This window comes from Protomyctophum parallelum (genome assembly GCF_964188405.1).
Source record: "Protomyctophum parallelum genome assembly, chromosome: 20".
In the NCBI taxonomy this organism is placed as follows: Eukaryota; Metazoa; Chordata; class Actinopteri; order Myctophiformes; family Myctophidae; genus Protomyctophum; species Protomyctophum parallelum.
Window position 1 is genome coordinate 15,122,866 of NC_139718.1, and position 27,152 is coordinate 15,150,017.

At 43.6% G+C, this 27,152-nt stretch overlaps 2 protein-coding genes across 2 annotated transcripts in view; one reads left to right on the forward strand and one right to left on the reverse strand.

Moving 5' to 3' along the window:
* Positions 1–27,152, reverse strand: part of LOC310877334 (formin) — a 70,267-nt gene that overhangs the window by 14,298 nt on the left and 28,817 nt on the right. The window contains exons 9-13 of the mRNA XM_083791156.1: positions 26,742–26,871; positions 26,157–26,303; positions 25,976–26,035; positions 25,341–25,461; positions 9,463–9,555 (exon numbers count right to left, since the gene is read on the reverse strand). Of these exons, the coding sequence (XP_083647282.1) occupies positions 9,463–9,555; positions 25,341–25,461; positions 25,976–26,035; positions 26,157–26,303; positions 26,742–26,871 (551 nt within the window). The remainder of the gene's footprint in view (positions 1–9,462; positions 9,556–25,340; positions 25,462–25,975; positions 26,036–26,156; positions 26,304–26,741; positions 26,872–27,152) is intronic.
* LOC310878446 (zinc finger protein RFP-like) lies at positions 11,360–12,616 on the forward strand (the record flags this gene model as incomplete). Its single annotated transcript, XM_083792775.1, has 1 exon — positions 11,360–12,616. One exon carries the CDS (start codon positions 11,360–11,362, stop codon positions 12,614–12,616), a length of 1,257 nt encoding a protein of 418 aa, XP_083648901.1.

A 27,152-nucleotide genomic window follows, 5' to 3' on the forward strand; every position in this document is an offset into this window, starting at 1 on the left:
AAAGTTATGAGACACGCACGCTGAGAGGAACAATAAATTAGGCCTTTAAAACTCTGACACACTTTTCCAAACCACTGTTTTACCTAGCGGCAGATCACAAAGGGCGACAGGCAGGGGGGGGGGGGGGAGACAGAGAGACAGAGAGGACCCGTGCGAGTCTTCATCTTCTGTCTCCCTCCCTACATGTCTCATCACAGCGGGACGCCAGTCCAGGGGTGCAGCGGAACACTTTGATCATTTGTAAGTTTGGAATTCATCAACATCACTTCAGTTTAACCACTTATAAAGACTAGACTGTACTTGTCGAGTCTACCCAAATCTACCCGTCATCAAGAATAGCAGATCTACAAGCTCACAATGGGTCACAACGTGACTTGAACGTGAATGTTCCCCCCAGGACAGAGATGCTGGGATTCAACTTAAGTGGTTAAACGTCTAGGAAGTAAAAAGTTATTTTCAGTCTGTTCTAATGGAAACGGATATTCCTCCGTGACATACTGTATCGTAGGGGGGGAATATTTGCATATTTGCGTAGACATAAGATTCTAAAAAGTAATTAACAGTGTAATTCAGGTGTGCCCGCTGTGCCGTGGATGCAAGTAATTTAAATGGTAAATGGTGCATTTATACAGCGCCTTTCTCCAAGGCACTTTACAGAGATTGTGCATTACATTCACCCATTCACACACACATTCAAGCATCATGCAAGGCGCCAACCTGCTCATCGGGAGCAATTGGGGGTTCAGCGTGTCACTCAAGGACACTTTGACACTAACTTAAGCTTCAACTTAGCTTCAAACCTCCCAGAACAAACTAATCCGACTCCTCCTAGGCCTAGAGCCCATGACCCACCTTTATGCAACACATTTTGATGGCATAGGATGGCTCCGGGTAGAGTCAAGTAGTTGAAAATGGGGCTGACTTTCAAAATTGTAAATTCAGCCCTGCCCTCTGTGCCCTCAGTCCCCATTTACTTAACCGATTACCTCACAAAGGTGAGCAACTCTCACAGCCACAACACTAGAGGGAGTATAAATAATGATCTGGTGCCACCCACATTTAGAAGCCCTCAGAGGAGGGCTGTGGACAGTTCCGTTCACTCACTCTGTGTCTCAGAGGAGGGCTGTGGACAGTTCCGTTCACTCACTCTGTGTCTCAGAGGAGGGCTGTGGACAGTTTTGTCCACTCACTCTGTCTCTCAGAGGAGGGCAGTGGACAGTGTTGTCCACTCACTCTGTGTCTCAGAGGAGGGCAGTGGACAGTGTTGTCCACTCACTCTGTGTCTCAGAGGAGGGCTGTGGACAGTTCCGTTCACTCACTCTGTCTCTCAGAGGAGGGCAGTGGACAGTGTTGTCCACTCACTCTGTGTCTCAGAGGAGGGCTGTGGACAGTGTTGTTCACTCACTCTGTGTCTCAGAGGAGGGCTGTGGACAGTGTTGTCCACTCACTCTGTGTCTCAGAGGAGGGCTGTGGACAGTGTTGTCCACTCACTCTGTGTCTCAGAGGAGGGCTGTGGACAGTGTTGTCCACTCACTCTGTGTCTCAGAGGAGGGCAGTGGACAGTGTTGTCCACTCACTCTGTGTCTCAGAGGAGGGCAGTGGACAGTGTTGTCCACTCACTCTGTGTCTCAGAGGAGGGCTGTGGACAGTGTTGTCCACTCACTCTGTGTCTCAGAGGAGGGCTGTGGACAGTGTTGTCCACTCACTCTGTGTCTCAGAGGAGGGCAGTGGACAGTGTTGTCCACTCACTCTGTGTCTCAGAGGAGGGCAGTGGACAGTGTTGTCCACTCACTCTGTGTCTCAGAGGAGGGCTGTGGACAGTGTTGTCCACTCACTCTGTGTCTCAGAGGAGGGCAGTGGACAGTTTTGTCTCACTCTGTGTCTCAGAGGAGGGCTGTGGACAGTGTTGTCCACTCACTCTGTCTCTCAGAGGAGGGCTGTGGACAGTGTTGTCCACTCACTCTGTGTCTCAGAGGAGGGCAGTGGACAGTTTTGTCTCACTCTGTGTCTCAGAGGAGGGCAGTGGACAGTGTTGTCCACTCACTCTGTGTCTCAGAGGAGGGCAGTGGACAGTTTTGGACATAATAGAAACAGCAGTCTTTCTATTCGTGGAAAGTTGGCATGCTATTAGAAGAATCCATTGTTCTCGCGTCAATACAACGTAAAATAAGAAATGTGAAATCTTGTTTGAAAACGACCAACCCTGCCTAGTGATGATGTCACTGCTGGTAGACGGCTTTCTGAGCAGTCCACAGCCAGTAAGTGGTGGGAATTGTTTTTTCAACTTAAGTAAAAGTATCAATACTGCAATGTAGAAATACTCTGTTACGAGTCAAATACCAAATACCAAAAGCACTGGTATCAAAATGTGCTTAAAGTACCGAAAGTATGCATTACGCAGAATGTCCCATTTCACAAGTTTTCAAATGTATAAAATGTATAAAAACCTTCTGAAAATAATGCGAGGCATTGTGAGCTTGTAGATCGGATATTTTCAAATGGCTGAAATGTATAAATATAGGTGGTTAATGTATATTTTGTTACAATAAATAAACAAAATTTACAATTAAGGTACTAGAACTCAAGTTTTCAAATAATTGTAGTGGAGTATTATATTTGCAGTGTAGTGGAGTAATAGTACTGAATATTGGAAATACTCTAGTAGTAGTAGTAACAGTATAGTAGTAAAAATGCCTCAAAACTAAAAAAGTACTACAGTATATGTACATCCTATGAATGGATACTCTGAACAGTGGATATGATGCTTATATGCAGGACAGTGTCAGCCGACCTTCTATCATTAAGTATCTGCTTAATATCATTTATCAACACTAGTGAACCGCTGTGCAACAGCCACCATGATCTCAACACCCACTTCATCGGAATAAGTAAAGCTTTGGTGACTGGGCTGTGATTCACAGACAGCGAGGAGAGCGTGAGGATTCAAAGACAATCGTGCATTCCCCGAGAGAGCCAGCCAAACGAAACATTACACAACCCCAAAGATTAAAGGCAGGAATTTGTTTTCAATTAGTCGTGGTGTGTATTCAACACTCAAAATATGCCCCTCAAAATGTCCCCAGAGGTTTCAAAGAGCTTCTATTAAAGGGGAAACAGAAAGGTGGTTGATTGTTGACTTGGGAGGCTAACCCCCCCCCCTATTTTCTTTTTCTTTCAACAGTAAATAGCTCTGAAAGCAATGAAATGCTGTCTCTCAATAAGAGAACGGTTGAAGTCATGGAGAGTGAATCCAGAGTTACCACACGTTTATGGACATGGGGAAATAGAGAGGAATTAAAGCGGCAATCCATAACTTCTGCACATTCGAACTACAGCAAAAGATGGTGCAAAGATTCAGGGTCACACAGAGTTAAAATTACATTGATGGACCAGACAACGTAAACGTGAACGTGTTTTTTTCTTTCTTTTTTTACACTGAAGACGCTATAATATAGATATGATGTAAATACCTCAAAATTGTAAATTCCTTTCCACCACCATACAACAGCATGGATCAGTTCAGCACTATAAGCCCTATACACTTCACACTATACTATTATATTTGAACATTTTAACTCAGTTAGAAAATTCTCTATAATGGCGAGCCCAAAATAGATGATTAATGTTGGACCTGTACGTTGTGTTTGAAAACTTTAATTAATTTAGAAAATGCCCCTATAATGCAGAGCCAAAAATAGGTATGCCATGTTGAAAGTGATTAATGTTGGACATGTACTGTACACGTGTGCGTGCGTGTGTGCGTGTGCGCGGTGTGTACGTGTGAGTGCTCAGGGCGTTGGGGTTCATCTACAGACCCTGCTGTGAGCCTCTCTCTACAGGCTGTACACAAACACAAGGCTGTGACTTATAGATTCATATATACTGGCACACATCGGTACTATATTATGAGAATGAGGGCCTAACGTTCTGTGTAACACCAATTACCAGTGCTGAGGAAAAGTACTACCGGTAATCACATTTCTTATTTAAGTAAGTAAGTATCAATAGTGCAATTATAGCAATAGGCCTACTCCGTTACAAGTTTGGAATTCAAAATGTACTTGAGTAAAAGTACAAAAGTATTGGTATCAAAATGTACTTAAAAGTAATAAAAGTAGACAGCACTGGTGGAGAATATTCCCTTTCCAAACGTATAAAATGTGAAAAAATGTAAATTAAAAATAATTAAAAAAACTGTTCTACATGCTCAGATCAGCTATTTTCAAATGGCTGAAATGTAATTAAGGCTGAAGTGGCTAATGTACGTTTTCCAATAATAATAACAATCTAGAAAGTAACTAGTAGTATAAATGTAGTGGAGTAAAAGTACAACATTTGTAGATTTTGACGTGAAAAATATTTTGAAAGCAGCAGATCTACAAGCTCACAATGCATTGCATTCTATGCATTGTGAGCTTGTAGATCGGCTATTTTCAAATGCATATAGGGCTTGAGTGGCTAATATATGTTTTGCAATAATAATAAAAATCTACAAAGTAACTAGTACCTAAAGTTTTAAAATAAACGTAGTGGCGTAAAAGTACAACATTTACCTCTGAGATGTCGTGGAGTAGAAGTAAAAGTACTGAAAATTGGAAATACTCAAGTAAAGTAAAAAAAATACCTCAGTTACTTTACACCACTGTCAACTACTACGCCATATGTCCTGCATGCACGTGGATCTGGACACCAAGTGGTCAGTTTATGATGTTAGTCATCTATGACAGCACTATGATGACATCAGCATATTTGGGCAATGTTTCAGCACAACCCGACCCCCGCTGATATAACGGATGCGTTTGAATATATAGACACACAGAGTGCACTGCCAATACAAACTAATAGGGCAGTTATTTTACGGAACGCACCCAAAATATGCACAGTTCATAAAAGGAAAATGCATGAAGGACAAGTCAGGGAGTTAATTTCTAGTTCTACTGGCGCCGTGCATAAGACATTCGGCACTGATCGGCCGAGATTAACCCTACACAGAGACACACGCACGCGTGCGCATACAATTCAAAAGGAGCTTACACACCTCTTCATGGCGGCATTATTAAATGCCACCCCTTTCAAAGCATTTAAACAACACAGTGACATGGATTCTACTCCAATTCAAAAATAATAGCCAAATAATAGCCTATTCCACTCTGTCTACCACAGTTTTTAAGACCATTTCAAATATTCTGTGATATTGACCAATGCTCCTCTTGTCTGTGTAACAACCAAACCAAAGGCGTGCCTGCCAGTGCACAGCTTGAATTTCGTTCATAAATCTTTCTCCATTTGATCTTTTCGGTTAAAAGTCAACAATAACATTAAAAACAAACAAACAAAAAAACACACAATGGAATATTAATGTGTTATCTTGGTTCCATTTTTACATTCTTGGAGTTACAGACCCTGCCGTAGGGGCCCCCTGGTGGTCCCCGGTACCCAAGCTGAAGCACTACAAAGAATAAGGAGTTTAAGTGGTTAATGTGGTAAAATGGAGACCTCCTTGGGGTATATGCTGGCATATTAGTCACTTTCAGAGACATAAAAGAGCTTATGATACTGTCCAGTCTGACCCTATAAGTATGCTCTGTTAACAGCTGCTCCTTTGTGGCGTGCAGAAATGTTTGATAGTTCTTGCCCTGCAGCGTTTATGCAAAACCGCGAGTATAAAGATTGCATGCAGGTGTCTGCTCAAATGATGACCGACGCTTTCAGTCTAACCAATGTCTCCGTCCCCCTCCATGTTTACGCCGCTATTCAGCGCTAAAGATAGCGAGAGCTTGGTCGAGACAATCCGTCCTGCACCACTGGATACAACTGTCGTGACAAAAACGGGATGCCCTCGTTGGCATGCTGTCAAACGCAGAGGGAGTTTCTGTATATAATAAAGCTTTGGAGACGCAAGCATGTGTGCAGAGCCTGGTACGCACAGCTATAGCCTAACATATAGCCTCGACTCCATGTCTGCAGCGTATGAATGTCTAATGCATATGCGTGGCGGACTGCAGTTTGTATGATATGTGAACCCATCGTTCACGGAAATAATATACACAATCACCTCCAATAAATAACTAGACTGTTTAAATTACAGACACTCTTACCCCTCATTCTCCGACGATCAAAAGGCATCGTTGTTGAACCCGTTGGCCCTTGAGAAGTGAATGAGAAAGCCTCCCTTTTCTGTATGGTAGCCCTCTCGTTCCCAGCAGACTGTCATCGCCCCCTCGCTCTGCACACCTTGTAAGGCCCGATTACTTTCACAACACAAGCCTCAACTACTTAAACCCGGCCTACAGTAATCTATGCCCTGTTGACCCAAGTCCCCCAGGGGTCCATACTTGGTCCCCTTCCTTTGTTGCCTATACACCTCTTCTCCAAAAGCTTAAAGCTAAAAACAAAAAAATATATATATCAAATGTACTATTATGACATGTCAAGAAAAGGGATGCTAGGGTGCATGTGGTTAATGGATTAGCTAATGTATAAGCAGCCTGGTAAGGAATTCCTTGAAGGGTGAGTCAGTAAGAATCAGAGGAGTGGGCTGAAGTCATGGTGTTCGGTATGTATACAGTAGCTACCGAGGAACTATATTATGGTTGTGTATATCTAACCTTCACTTATAGCACCTTATGTTGTCTTATCTTTGCGCCTTATGATACCATATCATATGTTTTGAGGCTTGTAAGAGCCAAGAAGTCCCACTTAAACCTGATAGCTATTGTTTTGGTACAGCCTGTCTTGGTATTACACTGACATCTGTAACCCATCAGATGATGTGACATTAGAGGGAGCTCATTAACAGTCATACAAAGTAAACATGAATAGAATAATTTTGTTCCCAGAACCAAAGGGTGTCAGGATGGCTAATTTCTTTCATACTGCACATCGGCAGAATCCGCTTTGTTTGCGTTCGAATATGTGCTAAAAGCGTACGAGAGTAGCCTAAATGGAGAGGCACAACAAACACAATCCCTAGTTCCTTGCTCATGGAGCACAGGGACAACAGATAATAAAGATGATCAACAATATCTGGACTTACTATATCATGGCCAGGTATAGCAACACAGGTCCTACCTGCAACAGCACTTTAAATTAGTTAGTAATATCCTGGCCGTTAGTGAACAGAGGCCAGGATCACGGTGGTCCTCTGCCATGTTCTACTGAGGCCAGCCTGCCTTTACAAGGCCACAGCCATGGATGTCCTGCCAGCTTTATGGCAGTCTAGAGTACATGAGAACCCCGTAAGGGGCAATGTGATCCCTTCTACATGCCTGTAGACTCCTGTCCTCATGCTGTCTTACAATGTGATCCCTTCTACATGCTGTCTTACAGTCAGTCCACCCAGACACCCTCTCACAGCAAGTAGCATAACACAAACAGTGGTGGAAAAAGTACTCACATTTTGTACTTAAGTACAAGCATCAATACTGCAATATAAAAATACTCTGTTACAAGTAATAGTTGGGAATTAAAAATTTACTTGTGAGTAAAAGTACAAAAGTATTGGCATCGAAATGTAGTTGAATTACCAAAAGTAAAAGTACTCGTTGACCAGAATGTCCCATTTCAAGTTTTCAAATGTATAAAAATATTTTGAAAATACCGATCTACAAGCTCACAATATGTTGCATAGCGAGTCTTAGCGACACATTGTCGCTATAGTAACTACGGTTTTCAAATAATTAGAATAGTAGATTAAAAGTACAATATAGGCCTCTAAGATGTAATGGAGTAGAAGTAAAAGTATTGGAAACTGGAATTACTCAAGTAAAGAAAAATACCTAAAAATTGTACTAATGCACTTTACAATGCGTCAAACAAAAACACCCTCTCTGAGCCACCCAACTGACCGCCTGACGAGGCAAAAAAACATAATTATACCTTTGCACTTTTAAAGGTCCCTTGCTGAGTTTCTGCAGGGAAACGGGGCTTTTGGAGTTCTCTGAGCCCGGGGTTTCATGGCGATCTGCTCAGTTGTAAATTGTGGCCCCAAAAGAATGTTTCATCTTTGAAGACAGACGAGTGTTCTCTCAGATTTGCCTGTCACGAGTCCAGAAGGTGACGGGGCTGGGCTCGTGAGGCCTGTCACGACTCCAGAAGGTGACGGGCTGGGCTCGCTCAACTCAAGTCGCTCGCTCAAGTCACGCTCAACATATTGAGCGTGACTGAGGACTGAGGATCCATCATCACTATCTAGCGCCGAGGATTTGGCAGTGTGTCATCGTGTTATGATTTGAAGGGCGCGGGAGAGCATTAGACAACTCAGCGCTCAGCGCGGCGGTCGCCGCAGATGGCGGATGCGACATGAAGGCATTTTGACATTTTATAAATCACGACAGCCGGAGCCGTTGCTTCTTAGAAGACAATACATTTGAATGCGACACTTGACATTTGAATGAGTGTCAGGGAGCAGGCATGTCTTTGTTCTTCTTTCACAATGAGTTACACCATGAATAACCATAGCATACCATTTATACTGCGTTGCCGTATAATTACAACACCAAAGAGTCTTAAAGCCATTTAGGCCTGACCTCGAAATTTAAAAAATGTCTTCTAAATCCTCCAGTTTTCTGAAATAAATATTTTCACGATAATAAAAAAATAGCAGACCTACAAGCTGGTAGCACGCCACTCGGTGGCGCGCTATGAGCTTGTAGATCTGCTATTTTTCAATAGCTAAATTATAACATAATGTTTAAAACACCAAAAGAGGTTCCCGCCCAAAATGGGTTAAAGCCCTACTGGCAGCGATTTTGGAAGGGTGGCGCTAGAAGAAAGGCCTATCAGATAATAGATGTGTTTTGTAGCAAAGATGACATTTTGGCCTGAGGGTGGTACTAGAGGAAATATCATGGGGTCACTTAAGTAGTTATGGTTAAATATCCAGGGAGCATGAATGAATGCGTGTCATAAGCAAGTTTGACAGCAATCTGTCCATTATGTTTTCCTTCTTCACCACTCTGGATCAGGGCCCACTTGAAAGGTGTCCGGGTGTTCTAGTATGCCAGTCGATGCTGATCCAATATCACATAATTTATCACATGATGATATGTCATCTACAGTCATCAATTTTCAATCATTTTGAATGCTTCAGTTGATACGTTGTTATTTATTCCTAGATCAGTGGTTCTTCAAACCCTTTCATTTCAAGGATGTGTACAAATGGAACAGTGTACAAATTGAACCCTTCCGTATACACTCTCAGAGTAACAGAGCTGTGAGGGTCCATTTGGAACCCCCTCAAGGGACCCTGAGAGTCCCTGGACCCCACTTTGAGAACCACTGTCCTACATTTGTTTTAATTTAGAATACACACTAGTATTGGATCGGTACTCAGTATGGGTTATGGGTATCAGAATCGGGAAGGAATATTTTCTTTCGGTACATCTCGACTATAAAGTACAAGATGATCCGTTACTATGCTTCTGGGATAGCATTCAAGCTACAGTGTCGTCACAGACTCACCAGTGGAGACAAAGGCCTCCATGTTGTCCTTGAAGGGCTGGAGGTGTTCCTCTGAGGAGTTGGCACACACCTTCTTTACGTCCTTCTCACAGGCTGGTATAGGAGAGAAAACAAAGAAAGAACTGCTCAATTAGTCAGGGAAAATATTATCAGAATAATGTCAAATCTGGGAATACATTTCTTACCAAGAATTTTCTTCACCAATGTGTTTTTAAAGGTGTCTACTGTCTACTAACATATACCACATTGGTTTCTATTCAACCACCCTAGGGGAATTTTGCTGAAAGTTGAGGTACCATCAACAACCAATATAAGGCAAAATGTTTCATTATGCTTTAAGTAGCATGTGACATGTCAAACTAGGAGGTTTTCATGATTCTGAATCCATTCCAAGCATTAGTTTTGCACGGAAAACACTCCTTGGGATAAAAATGGGCAAGTGGCTATGGCCAAATTTAGCCCAAGGAGTTGTTTTTTTTGTGTGCAAAACTAATGATTGGAATGGATTCAGAATCATGAAAACCCCCTAGTTTGACATGCTACTTAAGAAATGTATTCCAAGATTTTATCAATGTCCTCTGACTACATTCAAACACGTTGGTTTCTAATCCTACCTGATGAGATAGATTTGACCTGAGGCCGATTCTACAAACGCCTTCTAAAATCAGGGTTATACACGTTTTTTTACTCCTTTTCGAACATGCAAAGAATAGAATAATTATAATACTTGCAGCCAGTGAGGCTTGTTTTTTGCAAATATTATATATATTTTACACTTATATACACTATATACACTTATTTTAATTCTTTGACTTGTTTTGTCTAATTTTATCATGTTCGAAATAAAGTTTTTCATTTATTCATTCATTCTTTCAATGGTAGACTGTATCTTTGTATTTTCATGTCACTGGCTTCCATTGACAATGAATGGTAGACTGTATCTTTGTATTTTCATGTCACTGGCTTCCATTGACAATGCATGGTAGACTGTATCTTTGAATCTTCATGTCGCTGGCTTCCATTGAATGGTAGACTGTATCTTTGAATCTTCATGTCGCTGGCTTCCATTGAATGGTAGACTGTATCTTTGAATCTTCATGTCGCTGGCTTCCATTGAATGCTAGACTGTATCTTTGAATCTTCATGTTGCTGGCTTCCATTGACAATGCATGGTAGACTGTATCTTTGAATCTTCATGTTGCTGGCTTCCATTGACAATGCATGGTAGACTGTATCTTTGAATCTTCATGTCGCTGGCTTCCATTGAATGGTAGACTGTATCTTTGAATCTTCATGTCGCTGGCTTCCATTGAATGCTAGACTGTATCTTTGAATCTTCATGTTGCTGGCTTCCATTGACAATGCATGGTAGACTGTATCTTTGAATCTTCATGTTGCTGGCTTCCATTGAATGGTAGACTGTATCTTTGAATCTTCATGTCGCTGGCTTCCATTGAATGCTAGACTGTATCGTTTCATCTGCACGTGTGAAAGCACCAATTTCCCAGGGAAACATCAAGTTCCCTAGGAAATAATTTTGTTGACGTTGGGTTGCTATGGCTATACCTAACCTAACATTACCGATCAGTGTACTACTTAGGAGGCCAGCGTGAGGAACGGAAGGAACTCCTTATTTGGGCAAGGCTGACACGGAACTCTGTGTAGGGGGGCGTGGCTGGTGGTCACAGTGACATCACAGTGATGTCACAGTGCCTGGTATAAAAGAAGAGCTCACACTGAGAAAAACACCATTCACCACCTTGTAATCATGCAACACCGCCTCCTACTGAATTCCTCACCACCTCGTACCGACGCAGCATCGCCTCCTACTGGACTCTTTCATTAATTTTTTAGCGTCATCAAACATATTCACACTTTTATTCTCAGCCGTGTAGAAATGGCATCCGCCAGCGGTCTTCTGTCTGAAGAGCACTTCCTGTGTTCTATCTGCATGGATGTGTTCACTGATCCAATCAGCATTCCATGTGGACACAACTACTGCAAAGCCTGTATCACACGTTACTGGGACACTAGTGATGTGTGTCCACTGTGTCAAGAATGTGAAGAATATGAGATGGTTCAACAGTTCAGGAGCAACAAGTTGAAAGAAGAATATGAAGCAAAGGCTGTGGATGAAGTTCAGCAGATGATCCAGGAGAGACAAGAGAAGATTCAGGAGGTCAAACGCTCAGTAGATCTCAGCAGGAGAGATGCAGATACAGTCATAGCCGTGAGTGTGCAGGTCTTCACTGCTCTAATCAGCTGTATTGAGAGAAGCCAGGCTGAGCTCATTGGTGTGATTGAAGAGAAGCAGGAAACAACAGAGAAACAGGCTGAAGGCTTCATTGAAGATCTGCAACAGGAAGTCACTCAGTTAAAGAAGAGAATCTCTGAGCTGAAGCAGATCTCACACATTAAAGACCACCTCCTCCAGAACATCACATCCTTCAACACAGAGTGGATGCCCGCCAAAGACTGGACAAAGGTCAATGTTCATCAGTCTTCACATGTGGACACATTGAGGACAGCTGTGTCTCAGCTGGAGGAGACACTCAGTCAAGAGATGAAGAAGCAGCTGTGTGATGCGGAGCTGAGGAGGATCCAACAATATGAGGTGGATGTAACTCTGGACCCTGATACAGCACATCCCATCCTCATCCTGTCTGGGGATGGAAAACAAGTGAGTCATGGAGAAGACTTAAGGAAGAATCTCCCTGACAACACAGAGAGATTCTCTACATATGCTGTTGTCTTAGGAAAACAAAGCTTCTCCTCAGGAAGGTTTTACTATGAGGTTCAGGTTGCAGGGAATACAGCGTGTGGTTTAGGAGTGGTCAGAGAGTCCATCATCAGGAAGGGATTGATCACACGGAGTCCCAACAATGGTTACTGGACTATAGCGTTGGAAATTAGTTGTGGAAATGAGTACCATCCTGTCCTCCACCCTGTAAGAGAGGAGCTCCAGAAAGTGGGAGTGTTTGTGGATTATGAGGAGGGTCTGGTCTCCTTTTATGATGTGGAGACCAGTGTCCATATCTACTCTTTCACTGGCTGCACCTTCACTGAGAAACTATATCCATTCTTCAGTCCATGTTTGAACCGTAATGGTATAACCTCCTACTCTGATCCCTTTAGGGGTCAGATGCTACTCTGATCATCTCTCCTGTCACCAGTGGCAGATTTAACAATCTGGGGGCTCCCAGCAAAGATGAAGCAGGGGGGCCGACAGCGAGCCCCAAGCGGCCCTGCCTAGAGAAACAGCATGGAGTTTGAATCAGCAGTAAATTGGACATGTCTTTATACAACACAATATAAAACCATAAAGTATAAAATAATGAATAAACAAAAAAAAGAAAGAAAAATAAATAAATCGTTCATTTAAAAATGAAGCTTTATCATTGATGCTATATTTAGATATCGTGGCCACGACTTTGTGTCAGACTTAGATTTTTCAAAAATGTAAAAAAAAAAGACAGATATACAATCTGGCAGTGAGCTGAAAAACATAATATAAATACCTTGTGTTGTAGTAATACTACGACAGATGCGTCTTGAACACATGACTATAGAGATAATGTGTAACGATTTGCGGGATTTCTGGACAGAATCTGGAGGAGTAATATATAAAATAAAATAAATCAGAAGCCGGCCTCCTGGTGGCGCTATAACAGGCCCTTCTGGAAAATATGGAGCAGGGGGTCATCGTTGGCATCCAGGGAGTGTGCGTGCAAAATGTGGCACAGCCACAGACCAGGTTAACGGTGCCGGAGATTCGCTGGTAACAGACGGACACACACACGGACGGACAGACACACACACACACACACACACACACGGATGGAGTGCAAAACATACTCTCTCTCCCCATGCCTTCGGCCTGGTGGAGACAAAAATAAAAAATAAAGTGTGCCATGTGATCTAGGATTTTGATAACTTATCGCCAGATCCTCGTACTGATGTTAGGTATATAAAGTTATATAAGTGAAACTCACGAATGGCAATTAATTAAGAGACATATGATACTGGGTATCACCTTACTAACACCTGATGAAGAGCCTTGTGAATCACATTACAGTAAAAAAATAAAAAATAAACACTGCCTATTAAACCAAGCTGGCAATCAAAACAAGAGAGAGGGGTTCATTACTGTAAGGTTCTGTGGTAGGACAGTAATGAGGAAAAATTCCATAATCTACTATATAGACTATAAAGTTTAACTTGTGGCAGGCGGGCGGGTGGCCTGATTATGCCCTAATATGGACAGGCTACGGGCGGGCAGATGATGCATGCGTGCTGCATTGTTAGAGAGCGGTTTCAGTTGTGTGACGGGAGACCAGAGCTCCACATCACATGCCCGTCTCTCCATTTATGGGGATCCCCAACCTCAGCAAAAATCTGTTGTCAGCGGTGTGGGGGGAAGTACTCATATGTTTTAATTAAGTAAAAGTATCAATACCGCAACGTAGAACTACTCTGTTACAAGTAAAAGTCAGGAATTCATAATGTACTTGAGTAAGCGTACAAAAGTATTGGCACTTAAAGTACTAAAAGTAAAAGTAGTCATTATGCAGAATATGTGCCATTTCAAGTTTTCAAATCGAAAATAGCAGATAAATAACGTTTTGTGAACTAAACTAACATAACTAAAGTTTTCAAACAAATGTCGCAGAGTAAAAGTAGAATATATTGGCCTCCGAGATGTAGTGGAGCAGAAGTAAAAGTATCGGAAATTGGAAATACTCTGATCAGAGCTTGATCAGTGAGAGAGAGAGAGAGAGAGAGAGAGAGTAAATAGAAACTAGGATTTGGTCTCTGATTTAACCCTCTGGGCTTTGTGGTGGCTGGGCACAAAGAGTAAATGCAATCCAATGTAACCACTTGACCCTATAGCATTCCTCATCTGGGCATGTTACTTATAACAGGCAAACATTAAGCATTCCAATAGCAGATCTGCAAGATCCACAACAATGTAGATTGGTCATGTATACATTTGTACGGTGAAGAGATTTGGTGCAGAGGGAAAATAGTAGGGGTGCAATTAACAGACCAACTAAGTATATAGGGTTTAAGACAGTGGTCAATCTACAGGTGCAAACCATGACAACTCCTTCAGTAACCCTAACAGTGTGTGTGCACGTAATGCAATTATATCTGGCTTATTGTGTGTGTGTGTGTGTGTGTGTGTGTGTGTGTGTGTGTGTGTGTGTGTGTGAGTGCGTGCAGCTCATCTATTTGCTGTTTGTGGATGGGCCTTTGTTGTGATGCCAAATGCACCTCAGAGGAAACCGCCATTTCCAGCCAAACCTTTTCATTTCCTCCCAAACAATTAGCCTTGCGATGGAATATGCAGGGAGAGACGCCTGCTCAAATCACTTTGGCACATTCCCCCAACCTGCAAGTCATTAATGGATCCAGTAAATACTTTAACGTGCTTATGACTGCATTGCTAAGTGGCGTGGTGGTTCTGCAACATAACAAGAACATTACTGGGTCTTGCCACGGTCTCGGTCCGCTGCGTTGCTGCTGTTAGATGTGCGTCGGGTTCTCACATCGTCACAGGGAAGCGAGCTACACCTGCAGCTCGGCACGTTCGGGTGCAAAGCACACATTTCTTCTATCTTCACAGAATGGATTGTGAAAGCCGCCTACAGTATACAGTATGTTGCAGAACTTACAACATCGCAAGTCAACGCATCTCTCATCCCTAGTCTAAAAGAGCCAAGGAGGTTTTAAGCAAGGACAAGAGCAATCTGTCGTATATTGAAAAACCAACCGAACGAACAAAAAACAAAACAGGTACATAGCCACAGAAACACGACAAACAAAATATCCTGTTTAGAAAAACCATGTTTCCCAACCAGAAATCCCCCTACTCAAGAGAGCCCATTAAAATAGTGTTCAAAACAGCAAGTCTACAATTTAGAGGCGGCTCTCCTCCAAATGTGGTCCAGACAGTGAAGACCGCAAGGAGGAAGCCCACAACACAAACACCAGCAGCTGCAGGGAATCAGAACTAAAGGGATTTGCTTTGGGACAATTGTCTTCTAATCCAATGATAATATACACTTTACATGTGCTGTGCATTGGGAGAGGAGACTGACTGCTGTCTATGATGTTACCAGACCTGAAGGAAGACTTCCAATGTCAAGTTTACTGTACTGGCATAGTTTATGCCCATACCCAGCATATTGGCATGGGCATATTGGTTGGATCGGTGCTTCTGGAATCTGGACAACCGCATATCCGAACAACTCGGCGGCGGACACTGCACTGGACAACCGGATCTAATATGGGCATATCAGTACTGTATATGGATATGCCTGAGCCCGACATGACATCAGTGCAAATTGATGCAAATCAGCAACATTAGGAAGTGGATGACGTTAGTGCAAGCAAAATAGCTGATTCTATAACCTATAATATAGCCTCATATAATAAGATTGTTCAGGACTACAGCCTGATCCCACAATCTACAGTTGTGCGGATGTGACTTTATTTTCTCGTTTTTGCTTCTTAGCTTTTATTGTAGCTATTTTGACTAATTGTCTTTTATATTGTTGTTGGGGAGGCACTAAGTACAAATATATCACAGCACTGCAATGTTGCCACAGCTGTATTATAACTTTATAAGCGCATGTCCGCAAGAGACAATAAAAAACATTAAAAAAAAAAGTTTTCCTTTGGCCACAAATAAAGACTCACTGTTTTTTGTTTCAACAACTATTAAACAGCTTCAAAGGTTTGTGTCTGTGAATAACCTAGTCAGCGGGAACGTTTTGAAGATAGTGCGTGGACAATAGATAATACAACTACTTTCATGGCCTACATGCAATAAACGTCCACCAGGTGTAATGCAGTATATTACCCATTTTATGGTAACTGAAAGGTTGACGTTTTGATCTGATGCGTGCGTGCGTGCGTGCGTGCGTGCGTGCATGCGTGCGTGCGTCGTGCATGCGTGCGTGTGTGCGTCGTGCATGCGAAGCGTGCGTGCGTGTGTGTGCAGGTGTGTGCGGAAGATGAAAAGAGAATGTCCTTCCACCGATCTAAGATTTGTTATTTTTATGTGATTAATGTGGAAACAATTATTCCGGCTCATCTTTGAGGTGTTTAACCGTCATTTATTGGACAGCGAGCAGTGGAAAGTGACAAGAGAGAGATGAGTACCATGTGAGCACATGGTGTTTGCCATAGTGCACCATGCATGATGCACGGCACGGCACGCACACGCCTCTGACCTGCGATGATGTCATTAATAACTAGCGCGGTGTTGCTTTGCTCCTGAAGCGAGGAAAATATGAAGTGAACGACAGCAATGACAATTCATAAAGGAACGACCCCAGTGTTGTATGTACTGTGTGTATAGTGCTTTGTGCGTGTTTTTCTTCTCTTTTGTCACTTTTTGTCACCTGGACACGGGGGCATTAGGGCCCTATCTTTATCACTGCCCTAACCCCTTATGTTTAAAAAAAAAAAGAACATTTTGAAATAGTGAACATAGCCAATCTATGTTGGCGCGTTGTGAGATCGGCTATTTGAACTATTTGTTGTTTTTCAATATAGTGAAAACGCCTAAAAGGTTTAGGCATATGGGGTAAGGCGATGCGCAAGATAGGGCCCATTTGTCTCCAAACAAACACAAATAATCAAGACATTCCAGTCCATCTTTACACTCACTGCCTCTTCCACAGTGATCCGATCCGAAACAGACAGCAGTAGTACAGGCAGTGCCATCCTTTGAACTAGGGTCAAAACAAGAGTAGCCAGAAACTGTACTCGAGACTTTAAATTAATAAGGAGATAGTAGTTGTAAAAATAGTCATCTAAAATAATTACTTTAGTATGTATAAAAAGTAAAACATATCTAGTGAAAAGTACTGAGATACTTCATATGATCTGATTAATTGTCAGAGTCTCATTAAGAGAATGAAACAAACATGCATTTAATTTATAGGAACAAGCCATCTGTAGCCAAATCATTGTTAAAGGACCACTTCACAACTTTTCAACCTAACTTCATATAATTGGTCCTCACTAATAATCATGATAAAATAGCACAATTCTTTTCCTACTCAGTCTGTCTCATAGGAGGGCTGTGGGCAGCTCAGAAACCCGTCCACCAGTGACATCGATGGGGAATCCAATTAAGAATAGAAACTGCAGGCTTTCTATTCCTGAAAAATTGTGAAAATGGAAGCCATCGTTCTCATGATAATAAAAATCGAAATATATATCTTGTAATATCTTGTTTAAAAAAAATCAGCTTAACGATGATGTCACTGGTGGACAGGTTTCTGAACTGCCCACAGCCCTCCTATGAGACACAGACTGCTATTTTATCATGAACATCAGTGAGGACCAATTATATGAAGATACGTTGAAAAGTGGTGAAGTGGTCCTTTAAATGTTACATTTACTTACTTAAGTAAAAGTAAAAAATCGTCAGTGAAAAAAGTATGTTGCATTAAAACTACTACTTAAATGTAAAATTCATTCTGAATATAAAAAAACAAAAGCAGTTGTCCTGTTTGATTTGAATATTCATCAATCTAACTTGTGACATACAATGTTAATATATAACATCCGTCACTTGATTGATGGATCAATTGATTGCTTGAATAGTGGACTGTGTTGAACAGTGTTTAAACATCTGGGGAAACCCCCGTCCAATCAATCTTACTTGAATGTGGAGCCACCAGAAGATTGCATCATATGAGGTAACTTGACAAAGATTGTGGGTTGTGGGTAATGGCGGGTGGGTTCAATTGGTGGATAGAGGAGAGGAAACGCAAAATAAAACGCAGCGTCTGACTTCTGTTCCACGATTTGGCCTGTGTGGTTCGTCACATGAACGACTCTGATGTCAACATGTGTGTTTTACCACAGTAACCGACTAGCCCCCCCGTAACCCGACTTAGCAGGAAATCACAGCATGCAGAGACAATGAGACACTGCCATGTGGACTGTGGGAGACAGTGTAAACAAACAGCAAACATTGGCTAGGAAGAGCTTTGGAGCGCTACAGTGTCGTAGAACTGGATGATCGATGATCTCAAAACACTATTTCCACTTCTCCTTTCTCCGTAGGTAAGACTTGTTATGGGTATCGTGTCGAATGGGGGTGAATGGGGAGTGAGAACAAACAAGAGAGAGTGAGGGCAAGGAGAGGAAGAGGGAAGGAACATGAGACTAAACAGTAGTCCGATATCCACTATTGGCTCAAGTAGGGTGAGACAAAGTTTACTCATTATTCACTCATTACTCATTATTCGGTCAATTCCTAAAGATTTGCATTCTCGCATATTGTAGCCAAAAGTGACATCGTGAGATTCAAACGCGTGGATAATTATTTTGATCTAGTGTGTGAAGTTGGGCTTAGCCCTTTTGTGGGCTCACACTGCGAGTACGTATCAGGCCCCGAGGTTTGGGCTCACACTGCGAGTACGTATCAGGCCCCGAGGCTTGGGCTCACACTGCGAGTACGTATCAGGCCCCGAGGTTTGGGCTCACACTGCGAGTACGTATCAGGCCCAGAGGTTTGGGCTCACACTGCGAGTACGTATCAGGCCCCGAGGCTTGGGCTCACACTGCGAGTACGTATCAGGCCCCGAGGTTTAGGCTCACACTGCGAGTACGTATCAGGCCCAGAGGTTTGGGCTCACACTGCGAGTACGTATCAGGCCCCGAGGTTTGGGCTCACACTGCGAGTACGTATCAGGCCCCGAGGCTTGGGCTCACACTGCGAGTACGTATCAGGCCCCGAGGCTTGGGCTCACACTGCGAGTACGTATCAGGCCCCGAGGCTTGGGCTCACACTGCGAGTACGTATCAGGCCCCGAGGCTTGGGCTCACACTGCGAGTACGTATCAGGCCCCGAGGTTTGGGCTCACACTGAGAGTACGTATCAGGCCCCGAGGTTTGGGCTCACACTGAGAGTACGTATCAGGCCCCGAGGTTTGGGCTCACACTGAGAGTACGTATCAGGCCCCAGGGCTCACACTGCGAGTACGTATCAGGCCCCAGGGCTCACACTGCGAGTACGTATCAGGCCCCGAGGTTTGGGCTCACACTGCGAGTACGTATCAGGCAACGAGGTTTGGGCTCACACTGCGAGTACGTACTGTATAGGCCCCAGGGTTTGGGATAATCTCTCACTATCTTTGTGCGTTTCGTCAGAGGTTACACTTCCAGTGTATCAGTTATTTATACTTGGGACGACGTGGCTCATTTCTATCAGTGGAATTCTCTCGCTAATCCTCAATTATATACAATCCCCAGAGGACTGTCAAAAAGCACTCCCCAATTTCCTGGCCCTCTTCCCTGCGGGATGGAGAAGCAGCCCGTTGGCGAGGCCCGCCTATGGTAGAGAAAGGTGGGATCTTCTCTTCCCGCTCCCCTCCCCATAAATCAAACTATCAGCCTAGGCCCGTCCTACATGGTGCTGGAGAACACAGCAGTACAGTAGCAACATCAACCAGGATTTATACAGGGATTACAGGCTTAAGATATAGCATGCTCAGATTGGGCCCCGGGGCTCAGTATCACATCTCTGGAGTGACTTGACTTGTGATGAAACGGATCTAGAGTGAATTGTATTGCAAAACAGCAATTTAGTTAGAACTGCGTATTCCAAGACTGCATCATCGATAAGATTCTAACTCGACGGATAGAAGAAAAGAAATCTTACCCATGAGCTTTTGGTTGCACGAGATGCACCCGTCCCGATGTCGGACGGAGTTCCCGGCCGGTCCGTCTCGTCTGGGCGCAGACGAGCGGAGGTTACCTCAACAGATAGGCTCCACACATGGAATGCACGAGCAGAGCCTCCCGTCGTAAAACCGACGTCAGGCTAAAGGCCTTGACTGGACCTGACATTAAGGGCCATTTAAAATCAAGACACTGTCTGATTTGCCATGGTGATGAATGCGTAACCTGGGCCAGGCCTTCAGTGAAACACTAAACTCCCCTGAGCAACAAATGAGGTCTGACTGTTCCTTTTTATTTGATACTATTTCATTCGGTAGCGTCCCTGCTTCGCTGTCCTGCCCAATTATGCAGTAGTTAAAGGGATCTTTATGTGTGCTGACCAACCACGACCCTCGCTGGATGAAAAAAAGAGAAGAAAAAAGGTATCCTGTGGAAGTGCAACTCCATCAAGTCTTAAAGGAGGTTTGATGACATCCAGTAAAAATGTACTGCTTCTTCAAAACATACGAAGCCATACAGTAGCTCTCCTGAGGAACCAAGATGCTGAAGTATCATTTCTAGAGGCTTTTCTAGCTCCAATTCAAGCCTAATTCTTGCTTAATTTTTTAAAATAAATAAACGTATGCCAAAGCATAAATGTGGACCCCAAGTAGTTCTTGAGTGGGTTCCAGTGGGTCACCAGAAAAACTAGATTTCTTTACACACAGTTACCACACATTAACATTTTCAGAAAAATGTTGATAAATCTTTTCAGATGACTCTTGTGGGGGTCCCTGGCACAAAACCTTTTTTAAATAGGAATCCGTAGCCAAATACAATTTGGGGGTCCATGACCTCAAAATGTTTGAGACATTTCTAAAAAAATCTTGAAAGTGTTCTGAATTCAGTTCTGAATTACACAAAAAGCTGGGAGAACTACATTGTTTAGGGAGGGTATTTTGTATAGAATCGACCTCAGGTCCTATAATGGGTCAAGGCTGCATCAACCACAAATTAATCATGGCAGAAGTAAGACTGGAAAGATATTCCTCCGTGTGTGTGTGTGTGTGTGTGTGTGTGTGTGTGTGTGTGTGTGTGTGTGTGTGTGTGTGTGTGTGTGTTTGTGTGTGTGTGGGGGGACGGACGTGGAGTCCTGGAGCTCTACAGTAGGCTCAGATCCCCCGCTGGCCTCCCGATCATCCCCCCCCCCCCCCCACACCCCCGAGAGGAGCACAGGGAGAGGTCATCACCCTCTCCACCAAACAGGAAGCCCCCCACCCACCTCCCCCCCCAATCCCCCCCATCTAAAGGGGATCATGTTTCTGCACCACAAGCCAGTGAAGTAGAGGAGGGTGTAGAGCCGGGCGGGCGGGCGGACGGACGGACGGCGCGCCTTACCACGTCCTGAGCATCGCCTTCCGACTAGACACTAGCCGCGCACGCCATGTTGTGTATGCGCGCGCGCGCACACACACACACACACACACACACACACACACACACACACGTACAGTTCAGCACAAGCAGTGGTGCAGACACGCGCACGCTTACGTGAAAGCCCCAACAGATATGTTGTGTGATGTGTACGAGGGTGTGTGTGTGTGTGTACTCGCATATACAAGCGCACACATGCATGATGCCGCCAGTAGGGGCTGAAATGGAGGAGACATGGTGCGACAACACTGTGTCTCCTGACCCTTGACCAAAGGGGGGGGGGGGGGGGCAGCTACACATCGGCTCAGTAAAACAGAGGTGTGACTCCCGCACTAGCCCTGCTCTCTGAGTCAGACACCGTTGTGGATGGAAGTGATCTGCACTCGCCGAGCATTATAATTAAGACCAGTTGCTTTTCTTTAGGCTTGGTTTATAATAGCCGGGCATAAATATTTATTCGTGGCGGCGGCTGAGCGGAGGGGATAAAAATGGAAGGGGGGAGTCATAGGTGGAGCTCGCCAAACACCCAGAATCCAACGCTGCTCGCCCTGTGCGCTGCCAATACCCCCGAGGACTACCGCGCCAGACTTTGCTGTGGTGGAGATCAAATGCGAGGGCCCTTATGTTGCATTTATTGTCTTCAAGTCTTCCATTTTTTCCTAATAAATGAGTGACAGCTTGGGGTGGGGTCTGGGCGTTTTAGTAGACTCTTTGTATTTTTCCCCCAGGTCAGAGAGGAGAGGGCTTTAACAGCGATCTAACAAAAAGACGAAAAAGAAAAAAACTAAAACGAGGGGAGAGTCGCAGAGCATATCTAATTGCTTTCATATGCCATATTATTGGTTGATTTAAATAACGACAGACACAGAGGGCGCTGGGGGCCATCGCCTTTAACCCCTGCATGGCCCGGGCCAAGAATAAATGACTGGCTGGATGGCTGGCTGCCTGATTGGCTGGATTATCGACTTGCTACGGATGGTGGCCACCGTCACTGCGAGCCACTGAAACGACTTCAGCCCTAGTTCGCCCGCGGATCACCATGTTGATGATTGCTGCCTTTTGTCTGATCAACAACTCTGGAGACTGGACAAATGACCATGCTAGTTCAGCGGACGGGCCCCGCATCCATTCTGGAAGGACAGAGGTTGTGGTGGAATGACGACACAGCCCGTTAAGCATGAGATGAGAAAAAGAAAATCTCACGACTGAAAAATGTTGCTAGGCCAAGTCCTAATATGTAATTTGTGAAAGGGCGTGAAAGGAGCTACCACACACTAGCGCTGTGCGTCCTACACTAAACACAATAAAATGACGATGTTTTGGTAGCAGCTAACCAGTTGAATAAATTGCAGATTGATAACGGTTGTGGATATGAAATATCTGAGATCATTAGGGTTTGCTGGAAGACTGAAATAACTAAAAGCTTACAAAACGTTGCAGCGTGACATGTTGTAAGATTGTAGTTAGCCTATTTTGGGTGCACGACACACTTCTGTAGAAGACATGCTGACTTCTATGGAATCCAATTGACTGAAATCAGTCGTGGCGACTGAGAACTTTAATCCATGCCGTTAAGACCCATTCTACAAAATATCTTCTTAAATGCTAATGCTGCGTTCACACGTGTCAAGGACCCCCAAAATGATATGATTTGGTCGCGGACCCCATCTGAAACATATTTTGTCCAGGGACGCACAAGCCCAGAAGCAAAGATCTAAGTAAAAACTAATTAGCTTTACAAAATATATATTCAACGATTTGCACAAATGTTCACAACTTATATATTTTTTTAATTCATCTGCTATTTTTGAATAGCCCAAGTCTAAAATATTCTGTTAAAGTGTAAAAATGACGTGACCAATGAAATGATTCAAGATGCACTCCCCGTCTTAATGGGTTAAAAGGCACGATACGATGTCTGGAAACGGAGAAAGGCTGCTTCAGGCCATGCAGGGTTCCTCAACTCTTGCCCAAAAAACCCTCCCATGCGCACACACGGTTCAGGAGAAGTGCACAGGATGAACATTTACATCCGAACCGCTCTGGCTGGAAGAACGACAGCATGCATAATCGCACCGAGCGATTTACAATGGAACAAAAGATGACCCGAACAGTACACACCGAGATGCTGCAGACAATCTGGTGCAGCGTGCAGTTTAACCATCATATGTGTTATGTACACACCAATATAACCACTTAAACCCTATGCTTCAGGCCATTTCATACTCCACTTTTAGGTGATGAGGTGACCACCGAACTGCGGTATGAATAGGCCTTTAGTTCACCATAATCCCATAGGGCTTTACATATACTACACTACTATTTTCTAAATCTTTGCACCAGCATAGGGATTCTAGGGTTCAAGTTTCAACACAATGTCTCGCCGGAGGTGTCACGTCATAAAAAACTAGAGTCAGGGTTCCCACACATTTTTTAACAATTAATTTTCAAAACCTTTCCATATCTTTACCAAAGCATTTTACCCCATCTCCAGGCCTCTTAACACACTCTTAAACCAGTGTGCTATCAATGCACCGAGACAAACTCACGCGAAGGTGTCACATGACAACAATAACAGATCTATACGCTAACAACATACATACGGTATCACGTAGCGCTGCATTTTACCATGTTACATCTTTCACGTAATGTTGGGGAAAAACAATGCATTTCATTGCTGTCTTTTTTTTCTTCTTAAATTAACGACCTACTTGACCACACTACAGCGTAAAGAATCAAAAGTAGCCGATCTACAAGCTCGTGTCTGGAATTTCATGACCACCTGTAGAGTGTGGCAAAAAAGTGAACAGTTAAGCCTGATTTTAAATATAGCCGATCTTGTAGATGAGCAATTTTTGAAAAAAATAAAATAATAACAGCTTATGTTTATGTTATGTGTGCTAATGACATTTCCAAAATTGGGAGTGATTAATGATGTATGTATGGTTGCAGAAAGAAAACGAGTGTCCATCTCGGACCAATCTGCAAACACATTCAGAGGTGGAGGAAATCTATGAATAAAAGACCTGCATTCTGGTGTTAAATGAGAAAGCTATAGGTGGCAATTATAGCGTTGCACAGGAGTGTTTTCTTAATCCACTCCCGATGGATTTCTGACTATTCCCGCCTGCCCCCGCAATGACTTCATTTCTGACCGCCCGCAGTTCATTTCTGCCTGCCGCTCCCTCCCGCAAAACAAAATAATTAACTTAGTCCCGTGGCTCATAGTACTGCGGGTCCCGGAATCCTGTAGTTAATAGAGTACAGTATGGCCCTTATTTGTACACCGGGTGTACACCAGGTGTACACCCAATTTTGGGTGTACACCGCGTTGATAAATAAGGGCCTATATTTCCAAAAACCTTACATTACCCAAACCGAATGGGATTGAGTGGCCGTGCACGAGAGAGGGGTTGTTTATTTGTGAGCAGTTGCTGTTGCTCACAGAAAGAGTGAAAGTGTTTTTGCGATGGGACATATATTATTATTAGGCATTATATTGGGACACGGACACCGTAGCGCGCTGCACACCGGGTGCAGCATGTGAACGAGAGAGAGCAGGGGAGAGAGATAGACTCCACGTGTGGAGTCCATAGCACAGTAGGGGAAATCACATTCTACTCTGCAAGTACACATATTCATATCCTGCTAAAGTATAAGCTCTATAATCTATATCTGGTTAATTGCGGGAGGATGCGTTCTAGTGGCAATTGGCGCATGCCCATGTGGAACCCCAAAATGCCAGCCCTGTGTCTCACCAGTCAGGTCTCTCTTCAGCTTGCGGATGTCTTTGGCGAGGTCTTCAAACTTGACCTGAGCGGCCAGGAACAGATGCTGAGGCTCCGGCAGTGGGAAGACACTCTTATCCGTCCCGGCATTCTAGAACAAACAGACCCATACCACAGAACTGCAGTCAGCATTCACCTGTTCTGATCTATTATTAGGCCGTTTTAAGTTGGTAATACAGTCTGTCAATTTGACCAGTGGTCCTTGAGGGGGTTCCAGGTGGTCCCCAGCAAAATGATGGAGAGTTGGTAACCAAATGGACCCTTATTAGATCTTTAACGCTTAAATAGAGCGTAAATAAAACACCCAATGAAACACACAATTTGTTGGACAACATTTGCATTACTTAATTTACAAGAAGTCCACCCAATTAGAGAAGATGAATTGTCATTTTGATCACCATTTGCCTGTTATCTCTCCTAATGGAACCACATCAATACAGCATTAAATTGTGGACAAAATTGTAGCCAACGACAACCAAATATTCTTGGGTCTGAGAGGCTACATCTCATTAAATGGTGGTCCGTGACTCGTGAATGCCGAATGAATAATAGACCTTGATATGAAAAGGGTTGAAAACCACTGAAGTAGACAGAAAACACAGTACCTTATCCCTATTGCGCAGGTAGTAAGACACGACGTAGTCCACCAGACTGATGCGATTGTCCTGAGGGGACGGATGAAGAACAGCGTGGTTGGTACAGTATGACACTTTGTAACAGCACATTTTGACACTAAGTTTTAGTCTATGATTTTGGCGAGGGTGTGTGGGTTGTGTGGGTCTATACCCTGCTCTTGACGTCCTTCAGCTTGGGGAGGATCTCCAGTCCGAAGCCGTCGGCCTGTCCTCTGGTCCGGTTCCCTCCGTTCATGTGGTTCCCAAAGGCCAGAACCAGACCGATCACATCACGCACGCTGTCGCACTCCAGGAGGTCCTGATGTACGCACGCACACGCACACGCACACACACACACACACACACACACACACACACACACACACACGTGGAAAAAGTTCACATTTTTTTAAGTATCAATACTGCAACATAAAAATACTCTATCACAAGTAAAAGTCCGGAATTCAACATTTTCTTGCGTAAAATAGCAGATCTACAAGCTCACAATGTGCCAAATGGCTAATGTGGTTAATGTATGTTTTGTAACAATAATCAAAATCTACAAAGTAACTAAGTAACTAAAGTTTTCAAATAAATGTAGTGTAGTAAAAGTAAAAGTGATGGAATTTGTTAATACTCAAACTACTACATACTACAATACTACAAATGCCTCAAAAATGTACTTAAGTATAGTACTTTAAAATTAAGTAAATGTACTTTACAGTTACTTTACACCACTGGTTAGCGGCGGTCTCACCTTGCTGACGTTGGAGATGATCTCCACCTTGCGACGGATGGAGCAGATGGCCTCCTGGAAGACGGCCTGGAAGATGATGCAGTGAGCCCGGCCGGAGAAGTCTGGGATCTGGGCGAGCTCATACAGGAACCTGGAGAACACCAGTGTTAGAATGGGCTATATGCACACAGAATAACTCTTCCTACTTCCACGTCAACCCCCAAAACGTGTGGTTATGGTTATAGTTAGGGGTCGGACTAATGAGCGGTCGTCGGACCAGTGCCACCCCAAAACCCCCCGAATTGTGGTTTTCAACCAGTGGTCCTTGAGGGGGTTCCAGGTGGTCTCCTGCTAAATGATGGAGTTAATGATAAAATAACGACGGTAACCAAATGGACCCTCATTTTACACTCTCAAGAGTTAAGAGCCTGT